The sequence below is a fragment of the Aptenodytes patagonicus genome, chromosome 6 (genome assembly GCF_965638725.1).
Source record: "Aptenodytes patagonicus chromosome 6, bAptPat1.pri.cur, whole genome shotgun sequence".
Classification (NCBI taxonomy): Eukaryota; Metazoa; Chordata; class Aves; order Sphenisciformes; family Spheniscidae; genus Aptenodytes; species Aptenodytes patagonicus.
The window spans coordinates 76610057-76622793 of record NC_134954.1 but is presented as its reverse complement, the minus strand read 5'-3'; the positions used below and the strand labels follow the sequence as shown (position 1 = coordinate 76622793).

The 12737-nt window shown below is 35.1% G+C and overlaps 1 protein-coding gene across 6 annotated transcripts in view; it reads left to right on the top strand.

The window, feature by feature from the left end:
* The window catches only part of WDSUB1 (WD repeat, sterile alpha motif and U-box domain containing 1), a 29041-nt gene that overhangs the window by 4149 nt on the left and 12155 nt on the right, over window positions 1-12737 (top strand). For all 6 annotated transcript variants that reach the window (XM_076343257.1, XM_076343255.1, XM_076343261.1 and 3 more), the window contains exons 3-9: window positions 3119-3303; window positions 6153-6245; window positions 7078-7171; window positions 9362-9395; window positions 11048-11088; window positions 11186-11292; window positions 12196-12375. In XM_076343257.1, the coding sequence (XP_076199372.1) occupies window positions 3119-3303; window positions 6153-6245; window positions 7078-7171; window positions 9362-9395; window positions 11048-11088; window positions 11186-11292; window positions 12196-12375 (734 nt within the window). The remainder of the gene's footprint in view (window positions 1-3118; window positions 3304-6152; window positions 6246-7077; window positions 7172-9361; window positions 9396-11047; window positions 11089-11185; window positions 11293-12195; window positions 12376-12737) is intronic.

The following is a 12737-nucleotide window of genomic DNA, read 5'->3' as shown; positions in this document are numbered from 1 at the left end:
TAAAGTTAAACAACGCAAACTCAAGAAGCTTTAATTTTTACTAAGTTATCTTTCATCTAAATCCTGATATTTTTTTTAAGTTCATGGAAGTGTTGTCATTGACTTAACATGAAATCCGATGCATTGCATACTGCGTGCATCTGGTTTCTAAACAGTGGGTCAACAAACTATGATACGTAATACACAGTTAGTTAGTGGAGCCTGGCCTGACTGTGCTGTGTGCCTTATATTTATTATGCATAGTGGTTTTTAATTAAGTATTTAATTGCAAGACTGTTTGGAGTCCAGGAAGGTCTTAGAAGCTTGATAGTAATCCAGCAATGAAAAAGTTTGGAAACTATTGACATATCCTGAAACCATACAGTTTAAGACATAACGGTGACAGGAGTTTGGAGCTGAGTGAGTTGAGTACGATAGTCAACATTTCACATGGGTTTCCAATAAACATTTGAAACAAAGCAGATGAGCGTTTTTAGTGATGTTGCACAGTTAAAGGCATGAACCTTAGGGTGATCTTCAAAGTCCTCCTCTACGTCTCTATATTTCAGTAAAGTCTTCAGGCCAGTTCTTGTAATCTGTACTTAGGCAAGACATTACTTAGGTTTTAGAGCAGCAATTATACAACATCTCTCTGAAGTTAAGAAAGAAGTTAAGAATTTGAGAGGATTGATGAGATGTTTCACTCGGGATGAGGGAGCAGCCATTTCTGAAAGCCAAACTTGTTTGATTTTGGTAATCTCCTGTCAAGCATGTAACTGCTTTTGAGGCCTCTCTACCTTTGCCTTCCCCAGCAGTGATTTAGATGGGAACTGTAAAATTTTTCAAAACGATTGATTATGGTTATCTGAAATCGTGTAAATCTGGAAATGTGTCCATAAACAGAATTCTAATAGATTTTTGCCACCTTATTGTTTGTAATGCATACAGAAACACTGAAATGGTTGTTTCGTTTTCAGAGAATAAAGAGGTATTGATTATGTATTTTCTTAGTTTTATCTTTAAGAAAAATTGGGAATTTCAATCATTAGTATTCTGAATTCTAAGGGTTTATCTATTTTGAGGTATTACTAGTGAAGAGGTTCTTTTTTTTATTCAGAATACTTGCTACTGACAGGGAAAAACCCAGAAATATTAAAAAGTCATTTCTGACAAGTATATGCCATTAATATATGCAGTGATGCATGTTTTAGACCTACATCCTTAATTTCCTCCTAGTTGAATGGTGGATATATAATGACTATATAGAAAAGATATTGTTGTTTTAAGCAGAAATTATTCTACTTTGGTGTTTCCATTGTAAAAAAACAGACAGAACTTGAACGTTCATATCCTGTCCCCTTCACTTTTAAAAGTTCATTTCAGAGTTAACGTGCCAACAGTAGTCAGCTTAACTTTAATTGTATATATTTTGGGATGTGTGTGTATATATATTTTCAGCTGATGAATTTTTTTTTATTATTATTGTCATTTGTAATTGCAAATAGAAAAGTGCACCTGTCCCGTTTTCTTAAAGCTGAGATCAATATTACTTAGAAATTATCAAGGTACTTAAAAATTATGTCAGAGGACTTTAGTTAACCATCTAATGTCAGTCTGTGGTCCTCTGTTTTTCTTTTGCAACAGTTGATTGTGTTGATGCTAAAAAAGAGAACATCTTTTACCATACTGTTATGTCACTTGATTAAATATACGGATGGTAATTACAACAAAGGTATCCAGTTACTCCTTATCAGCTCAACTGTTGTAATTGACTGCCTGTTCAAATTGTGAAGTAAGATGGCTATTTAAATCATCTCTGTGATGGATGTAAACAACATGAAAGCAAGTTAATTTATGTGTATTTCTTAAAGTGTTCTCTATTTCCTGTTCAGTAGTTAAGATAGTGATATCTGGCCTGAAAGTCTTAAATGCATACTCTGAACATGTATAGTACTATTTATTTTACTGTTATGTTTTCAGAGCAGAATCTGCAGCTTTTTTTGTGAAAGAAGGAAAGTTTTAAAAGCTTCACTAAGGAAAAAGAATTTTACATATAAAAATGGGAATCACTGTAGCGTATCTGATGGTGTCCTTAATGATAGAATTAAGGGAGTCAATGCTTTTTTGAAGGTGCTGGGTCTGATTAGGGAGACTCTCAGGAAAGTTTATTGACTTGTCTGTTTTCTGTGTCATTAAGTTTGGCACCTCTGGCAGTAAATAAAATTTCTATCAGCAAAAGACAATGAGCAGCTGTTCTACAAAATACAATGACAGAGTAAATAAGACTGACGTTTCTTGCTGTATGACTGTTGCTTAAGGCTGTGATTTTTTCCCTGCACTTTAAGATTTAAGTATGCATGCTGGGCCAGATCTAATGTCCATTAAAAGGAGTGAGACACTTTCAATTGACTTTTGGTTACTATCAGATAACCTAAAGGATGTTAGGTTGACCCCACTTCCTTCCCGAGGATTGACCACACTTCCATATCTGCTAGGAATTTTCTTTTAACATCAGTTTTACGAAGTGCTTTGGCTGACTTAGTTAAAATATAGAAATAATTTTTTTCACATTGCTTTCTCTTGTGTATGAATAGTCCAAAATTAACCCTATGTCATAAATCACAAAGTATTCTACTCAGCCACAGCTTATCATATGGGTCAGTAGGTGTTCTGTTTTGTCTTTTTAAAAACAAAACAGGTCTTTGTGGTCTCTGGGGGGGTCTTTTTTTCCCGTTTGTGTACATGTAAATCTGTGTTACGATAGTTGTGTATTTATCTTTAACTTTCACAATTTATCCTGCCATAGAATTTTAACAGTGCATTGTGCCTTTCAAATGGTAAGTCCATGCAGATTGTCTTTAGTTTGAAAATTATTTTATCACTCAGTTAAAATTATTGCCTTGGAGTGCCATCTCACATTTTTCCTCCTGCAGTCAAAGAGCAGGTCCTGGTTCCTGCAGCTGTGCTTATTTTGCATCTCTTTCCACAGTTGCTGTGAGTTTCTCTCCCTTCTGTTACCAAGTTCCAAAGTGCAAAACTTAGAACAGTTTGGCTTATTGTATTAGATTGCAATTTAGAGATCACTTCTTCAGAACATTACTTATTTTAAATTCAAATCCTGTGTACTCTTGCTTTTCAGATCTGGGAATGTTAAAGATGGCTCTTTGGTGGCCTGTGCATTTTCTCCTAATGGAAATTTCTTTGTCACTGGATCATCATGTGGTGATTTAACCATTTGGGATGATAAAATGAGGTGCCTGTATAATGAAAAAGCACATGATCTTGGCGTTACCTGCTGTGATATTTCTTCACAGCTGATTTCTGGTTAGTTACTTGACTCATCAGGGGAGGAATGTGGAAAAAGGAGCTACTATCCCAGCCAAAACCAGTACAATTATGTCACAACACAGACTTTCTGTATAATTGTGGGGGAATACTGAAGACTTGTGTGTCTAAGCTTACATAGCTTGTATAGTGGGAAGAAACATTTGCACAAACAAGAACTTCTATTTCAAATATCCTGGTGGAAGTTAATTGCAGTACAGGAAAGTGTCATAGCCGAACAACTAAATATTGGAAATTCTGAAATATTTATAAGAGTCTGAAAAGCTGAAAGGTTAATTTGTATAAATTTTTGTCAGGTAAAAGTGTTTAATAAAGAGTTAGAAAATCATGTAGTCATCTGCTTTTGATGGAGGTTGGGAAGTTGGGCAGAAACCTCATTGGCAGATTTAGGAAATAATGCTGTAACTTGTGTTAACAACCTTGTAGGTATACTTTTGTGCTTTCCAGATCTACTATGGAGACAAAGTGGGCTCTGTAAAGATACGTAGGCTTCTGTTTTCAGAGTACACATGAGCTGCTCTTGCAAAGGTACAAAAAATTACAACTGAGCAGCCACTTGCATCTTTCAGTGCTAAACACAGCAGTAAGTACTGCTGTCTGTGTACCACCTTGTCTAAGAAGGTGGTACAGAGCGGGAAGAAAGCAGGACAGAAGCAGGCGAAAGCTGAGGAAGTAGGATGTGAGCATATACTTCAGTACAATTAGTGACAGACAATCAAATGTGTGTCTACTGAAAGGTGTAGGGGCAGCATTGAATTAATCTGTAACAATAGAAAGGATATTAATATTTAAATAACACCTCTAGACCTTTCTTGGTGAAAATGCTACCCAAAAAACTCCATTGTGAGCTAAGAGTTGCATCTGAGGGCAAAAGAATACAATGAAGCTGAAACAGATCAGAGGTGTAATTTCCACCGCTCCATTTCCTGTTGACATTATTCACTTAGTTTAAAAAAGTATGTTACCAACCCTTCAGCCTTCTGCCAAGATAGAGAGAAACAGGCAAGAAAGCAAGTATTTCCTACACTGTAGATTTTTTTAGCTGATTTATGATAATTCTTAATTTTATTTAAGCCATATGTTATTGAAAGTCAGCATTTTTCCTTTTTGTGTGTTGCTGTTTAATCACCAAGGATTGAAACTTCTGGGATTATTGGCAGATTTAACACATTGCAAAATCCATACAAGTAGTGCTTATCCAGTAGAATTAAAGATGGTTTTAGATTGAGACTCTCTTTACCTGCTTAATTCAGAGCAAAACTAGAACCAGAGTTTCTGATTGGTTCTTTGTGCTTTAGACTATTTGTAAGATGATTCTCCTACCTTTAAAGTGGATTCAGTCACAGTTGCATAGAAGCTCGTCAGATCTAGAGCAGTTGTAATGCTGTGTGGGCTTTCCCATCCGACTGCAGTTTCAGTGCAGCCCTCTTCCTGAATAAGTAAACTGCAGTGAAATTACCTAGTGATACTGGTAAAAATTTGGCAGATCTTGCTAAAATTTTCTAGTGAATCTCAGTGGAAGACAGTCCTCCTCTAAGTTATCCCAAAGAGCTCTGCTTGTACGACACTGTAATACCCCATTAACAAGTTGGTAACTTGTAAAATAGTGTTGAAGTCTGTGCATCGTGACAGAATTCTCATCCAGACCAAGTTTCCAAGTAACACATTCTTAGTTACCAAGAAACATGTGTTTTCACAACATGATAGCTAATGCATGCTACTCATCTTTCTGTAAGACCCAAATCTTACACTGTAAAATCCTAGCAAAAATTATGCACTTTGCTTTAATGTTTAGCAGATTTGAGGTAAGTCCTAAGTTCTGCCACAGTCATAGTAGCTCTGATTGTTCCTGTGAACAAACAGGTCTATGTATACTTGGATCTTATTGTGATAACCATATGAAATTAAAATATACTTTATGTGGTGGAAAATGGAGATAAAATCTCTGGGGTTATTTGTAAGACACTTGACAGTAAATATTTTGACATTTCTGGTAACTACAGAGCTGGAAAGATGAGCCCTTAGAATGTCTGTTACAATTTTCTGATTTCCAGCCTTAATCCTGGTGATTCTTGCAGGAATTACAAGACTTGGTACTGGCAGAGGTAATGCCACTGAAGGATTGTTATGGTGATGTGTTTCAGGCTGGTATGGCACAGCTCAGTGGAGTAGAAGAGCAGAAATAATTTGGCACGGGACTTAAGAATAAAAAAAAATTATAATGAGCTGAAACAACACATTTAGAATGGAACATAATAATTCAGAAATGTTCATATCCACTGAATAGGGAGGGGGAAGCTATAAAACTATTACTGTTGTATTTCATCTTTAATGCAGTATTTCTCGAGTAGTTGGCTGGGCTGCAGTCATGAAATACCACTTAGTTTATAAAAATGAAGAGTTGAATATTTAAAATTATGAAAATAGCCTGTCAGATACTCTCAAATTTTGTACCTGTATATGTGGTTAAGTTTGAGAACTACTGAACTGTAGAAGAAATGGATATAACCATATAATTCAGGTTAAAAGATGATATTGTTGCACTCAGTAGATAGAGGAATCCAACATTTACCATCAAGAAAACTTAAAATATGAGCCCAGTTCTGGTCTTTATCTACTTGTTCAGGAAACAGTATAACAGTGATACCTATTTCTTACTTCTAAATGGTTTTAGAATTTCTGCAATTATTTTTATTAACACTTTTTAAAAGTAGTACTGAGATTAAGGAAATTTACCAAATTCCAGTGTAAGAATGCTGATGTAGTTTACTGATAGGCTGTTATTTTCAGTGCTTCTGATTCCCATTAATACATTTGAATTTTATCAGATGGTGAACATGGATTCAGATACTTCCAGATGGCTTCTTGTGGTCAAGATAATCAGATCAAACTCTGGCTTATTTTGTTTGCAGATTTCTTAGGTGTGTATAGTGATGTTTTTTTCATATTCCAATGTCTTAGGTCTTTAGTGACAATTTACATCTAAGATCAAATTTATACTGCTGCCATGGATTTACAGCCAAACTAATGACAAGTTGAAAGTTTTCTTTTAATTGTTTAGAAGGAGAGCAGCTAAGGCATGCAGCACTTTGTGACATTGGGCCCTGTAGATTTTATTTAGTGATCTATTTATCAATAATTGTAAAAGTAAAGATTTCAAAAACATTTCCCCTAATTCCCTCAAACTTAATGTTATGATAAATATTTGGTTTTATTTAGCATTTTTATCTTTTGGTAACCAGTAACATTTCTACTGTGGCCTTTGAGCAGGTTGATAGGTTGCAACCTTTTAATCTACCAGGCCAGGGAGAGGTTTCCTTTCATCTTTCAGTACATCTTGGCCCTTGAGCAAGAGCTGGAGAAATGAAGACAGTGTTGGCTCCTGCTAAAACTGCAATGTAGATGTGTGACTGCTATGTAGAGACTAGGCAGATGGCCAAAAACATCTTCAGTGGGTATTTTTTTGTAATCTCTTTTATATAGAAGTCTGTAAGGATGAATATTGTGTGTACAGAAGGATGAATATTGTGTGTACAGATACACATTTAATTATCAAACACTGTTAGACATGCTAAGACTACAAAGTGAGGAAGTCAGAGATGTTAAAATTGTCTCTGTGATCTTTTATCCCCCTTTTTGTAGACACTATGTCACAGAGTCAGATCTTTGGTGCAGCTTTATGCTTCTAAAACAGCTTGTCTTATACCTTGTCAAATGTGTCCATAGGTAATAATTTACTTTTTGTATTTTTAGGTGTTGAATTAAAATATAAATGCACATTGAATGGACATTCTGCCCCGGTTCTGGCTTGTGCATTTTCTTATGATGGACAGATGTTAGTTTCAGGGTAAGCAGTATCTTGTTTAAATTTCAAGCAGGTGGCTGTTCAGGTTCATGCTTCAGTATTGTAAAACAGAAAGTTCAAAAAAGTTGGGAGATTTCAAAATATATTTCCAATAATTAAGGAATAGTTCTGTGACCTCCAGAACTATTGAAGTGTCTTTCCAATTGGTCTGTGTCTTGTGGGTGATTGAGTTTGAAATCTAGGATGTTGCAAGCTCTGTTCTCGAGTATTGTAATGAGATTCATTATTTCCTGGTTTTGGGGCATTTATGTGGCCTTTCATGTGGACACTCTAGCATCTATTAAAAATACAAATCTACATTGCAATCTTACCGTCTCTTTGGGACACCATTTAGGATTTCCTTCTCACTCATGCACTTTCAGGAACTTCTTAGAAAGTTAAATATCTTGAGATTTTTGTCTTTGATAGATTTGGTTGAAATTAAAAATTTCTTCACTGATCTACACACACAGTATGGCAACATAAGCCTTTTTTCTATAAAAAGTGCATGATTGAGATAACTGTAGACCTGTGTTTTTGATGTCAGCCCTGTACAGAATAATGGTTAAGACTCAAATTAATCATGAACCATCAGTTAGAGACTAGTAGTATTACTAGTCTTTGTTGGAGGGTGATAAGGGAGTTGCCAGTGTCATTGCAAGGTCACTCTATTATGTTTGAAAGACTCAGGAGGGTGGAGGTGATGACTGGAAAGATACAAATGTCACAGTTACCTCCAAGAAGGGCAAGGCAGAGGATCCAGGGAACTACAGGCCAGTCAGCCTACCTGCAGTCTCTGGGAAGGTTATTGGGCAAATCCTTCCAGTGGGCTTGGAAGCTGTTTCCAAGCACAATGTGTTTGGGGAAAGCAGCAGGAATTGAACAAGGGCAAACTGAACCTGACCAACCTGACTGCCTTCTGTGTTGAGAAGGCTGGCAGTGTGAACAAGGGGAGAGCAGTGTGCGTTTTACACCTTAACTTTAGCAAGGCTTTTGACATGGTCTCCCAATGTAGTCTTATAGCCAAATTGGGGAGATATAGATCAGAAAAGTGGACAGTAAATTTTGTGGAAAAATGATAGGACTGTCAGGTTCAAATGGTTGTTGGTCATCAGCAGCACAAAGATAAACTGGCAGCTGGTTACTAGTGGCTTTCCTCAGGGATCAAGCTGTTGAAAGAGGAAATTATAAATAAGGTAGATATAATCGTTTATGTTTTTATGAATATTAATGCCTGTATGCTTTTATTCTGCACTTCTCACGAAAAGTGCTTAATCACTTCTAAACTGTCTAAGTGGCAACTTGAAATAACAAATAAAATGATTCAACTCTAAATTTTAGTTGTCTTTTTTACGAAGATTTTCTAAACTGAAACAGAAGAACTGATGTCTTGCAAAGGAAAAAGAAAAGACTACAATAGTCAGCAAATAAAACTATACAAACCCCAGGAGACAATAGCTTGCTTTGACATTTAGCTTTGTATTCTTTTTAAAGGAGTCTTTTTCAGTATTTGAAGATCATTATGAATGTTTGTGATCTAGAGTTATTTTATTTTCCATTAGACATATGGATTATTGTTTTCGCTTCTATTGTCATAAGTGAAATGTCTATCCCGTAAAGTCTTTCAGGAAACACTGTTGTCATGGTAAATAACTATGCAATTTGTATTTCATGAAATATTTATGTATTGATTGCATTGCACCACTATATTTTATGTATTGCATTGCACTACTACTTCTAGCTTGCTTTGCAAATGAAAAGGTTTCAAAAATAAATAGAAGTCCTGAGAGTAGATCATGGATAGCCAGATTCATTGCATCTGCTTTACAGATACTGCTTGCAAAGACATAAAGTAGATATGGTACAGACAATGGGGAGCAGTGGGAGTGGGGGCCAGTTTGCATAAGCACTGTGCAAATCCTCTACATCAGAAATTCTCATGGAAGTGCAGAGTTTTTGTATTTAACTACTGTTTTTTACATCATGCTGGAGGTACAGCTAATCAGTGGTGGTGTTTTAAGGTGGGCATGGGTGGAGGGGATTTAGATATCTAAGCTTTTCATAAACTGGTGTTAAGAAATCTGTTTGCTCTTATTTTGTTTGTGGAAAAGGTTTTTTTTCTTCCTCTTAATTAAAAATAGTTTCCTTTTTCTTCTCTGCATCATTTTAATGTCGATGTGTTTTTTTTAAAAGGTCTGTGGACAAGTGTGTCATAATATATGAAACTGTAAGTATAGCAAAGTGCAAGATAATTCATTGGATTGTTGTCTTTAAATATCAGCACTGGTTCTGCAGTGTCTTATCATAAAGAAATACTAAGGAATAGAAACTATATAAACCCAAAATATTTACTGTGCATTTTGGGAGGGGGGGAAGGAGTTAGAGGAAAAATGTCTCTTGAGAATTGATCAGTCTTTCTCATTTTTTATTTACATTTCTTTGAGGTGTTTGTTATTTGATTTCTCTACAGTAGAGTATTATTCAATGAATTCCATACTTACATGTTATCTTCTTATTGAAGTAGAAGGATTTTCTGTTGCCCTAAATTTATCTTAGCTTCCAAAGCAAGAAGGACTAGCTTTTGACATAAAATCAGGAATGGTGATTATAGAAATTCTTCAGTTAATTGTATGTAAAGTGCACATAAAATAGAAACATAAAATAGAAGCATAATAAAGAATTCAAGAAAATTTTTATGTTAAATACAATGTCTTTTCTTTAAAACATATTGTTTAGGCATTTTCTGTAATACTGTTATTATATCCTTCGTGGTTCACCTGTGAGTCATATTTACCTTTAGTACTTTAAAGTATTAAAAAAATAATAATTTTGCTGAAAATGAAGGATAAACAAATTTTAAGCTTCTCCAGCTTGCTCTGCACATACTGTTGTACTGATACAATTTTTCAATTAGGGTTAAAGTTTTTCACCAAAATCACTAATTTGATACCTTCCCAATTTTTGGCCCAATTACTTTAGTAGTTTGAAGCTTAGACAGGTATGTAAGAAGTCCCCTAGATTTTTGGAACTCTAGAAAATTGAAAGATGCAGAAAACCACAGCATAAGTATTTCTTAATACTATTTGTCAGCTTTTGTAGCCTTAGGTTTTCACCATTTTTACCAAATGGGTTTTTACCAAATGGGACAATAACTTTTATAGCTGTTGAGGAGAAGTGGGGACAATAAACCTTTGTGGGAGGGAGAGAGATTTCAACCTAAAATAGGGTGCTTTCCTCATGATGGACAGCTCAAAAAACTGGAGTGCTGACCGATCAATTAGTGATTCAGAATAACTTTGCTCTTCATCTTTCCAATCTGTCTGTACCTGTCAAAGAAACAGTATCTTTCATAAGAAGGAAAATCTTTCAAATTGTAAGTTAAAACTGTGCAGAAATTCAGGAATTTGTTTTTTAGTAGCATCTAGTGGCCAAATAAGAGAACCATAGGTGTGATTATTTATTTTCCCAATTGAAGGATTGTAGCATGAAGTTTATTTGACTTTCAGTCACCACTTTTGGTCATTTCTAATCCTATATTTGTAGAAGAAATGTTTTTATCCACATGAGCAACCAGCCAACATGGATGTAATTAATTCAGTTGGTATTTCTGGCATTGTTACGCTGAAAGTTCTATGCTGGCTGATTGTTGAAGGATAGCAATGTTCCAGTGAATTGAATAGGGGGCTTCAAGCAGGAGATTCAAGTTGCGTTTCTAACTCTGCTGCTGATCAGCTTTGGCAAGGTTGTATAACTTCTCTGAAGGTAACTTCTGTCATCTTCTAAGAAGCAATATTATTCCTTATTTTGAAAGAGAGTATACAAGTGAGTGAACGTTCTTTTTATTCTTTAAGATTTAAAATCGCAAATACTCTTTTACAGAGTACTGGCAATACCCTTCATACTTTGTCACAGCATACCAGGTAAGAATTCAGTATGATTTTTCTGTTTTACTGTTAATAAATAAAAGAAATTAAATCCTTTATTTTTGGATTTTCACACATTTATTTTTATTTGTAGATATGTTACAACTTGTGCTTTTGCACCATGTAGTCCCTTACTTGCTACAGGTTCAATGGATAAAACTGTGAACATATGGCAGTTTGACCTTAAGCAACCCCGTGCAGGTTAGTGTGCGAAGTATTTGTAATCTGTTCTTTAAATTTAAAGCACAATATTGTTGAACACCTTCTGAAGATGCAAAACCCCCACTTTTCCTTACATGCAGTTAGTTTGTAACCTCAGGATTATGTGCACGTTATTTATCTTTGCTCTGAATTGATCTTATTAATGTCCTACAGAGGTATTGTTTTTTTGTTTTTTAAAGAAAAGATATACTAGAAGTATTTTAATTTTATTAATCTGCTATATCTTCTTTTCTGATAATTGCCATTTCTTACTCTCTGGACAGTGTTTAAGAGATGAATATTATTCCCAGAGCGCTGAAAGACTTTTTGGACAAATATCTTTGGCGATGAGTTAAACAGAAAACATGCTAATTGCAAGCTTAATTGTCAACAAGAAATACAGCTTACCAGTTGTTATAGGTGAAAAAAACCAGGATAATTAATGTTACAAAATATATCAGCACCTAAAGTATATGGAACAAAGGTACATAGATCTTTGTTCAAAGCACAAGAGTAAGTCTGGACTCTGGTCTACTTTTCTAGGGAGGTGTGAGACTTGGTTTCAGTGTCTGCTGACGCTTTTCTGTCTTTTAGTTCAATTCAAATTTGACAGAAGTCTAGGCATCCGAGAGATTAAATTCCTCTAAACTTTGAAAATTGATACGTAAAAGACAAACCTAAATTATTGCCCCCCAGTGAAGTAATGTCTAATAAGCATTTCTTTATTAGATATTGGGGAATGTATAGTACTGAGAACACTTGAAAAACAGCGTTCATTACTGCCATTGTTCTTAGAACTATTTTTTTTTTCATTGTTGGGGTTTTGGGGGGGGTGGGGGGGTGGGCGTGTGTGTTCTTCGTTTGTTTTTTTTTTAAACTGTCTTTTATCTTTCCTTTCCAAAGGAAATACTGTAGAAAATGAATCTAAGGTGGCTGTTGAGGACTGGTCAGAGGATGATGTTTCAGCCTGGCTTTGTGCACAAGACTTAGCAGACTTTGTTGGGCTTTTCAAAATGAATAACATTGATGGCAAGGAACTACTGAATCTTACTAAAGAAAGTCTGACTAATGAATTAAAAATTGGTAAGAGTATAAAAATAGTTTTTAATCTTTAGGTACGTTGGAATGAAAGTGAGTTAGGAGTTCCATACATGGATTTTTTTTCCCTGAAATGTATTTTTATTTCATTACCAGGGCTGATAAAAAACCCTAATGTCACATTATCCACAATGCTCTTTTTTTTTTTTTTTTGTTTATGTGTTTGCTTATACCTAGAGACATAAAATGCACTTCCACCAACAATGCCGTGTTAAGTGGTCTTACCTGCTTTTGTTTCTATTTTCCTTTTTAAATCTTGTATCATTAAGCTGTGGCAAAGGAATTTCAGCTTTTGCGTATGCTTAATGATTCTGACTTTGGTAAATAGGGTACTCTATAGTTTTTCC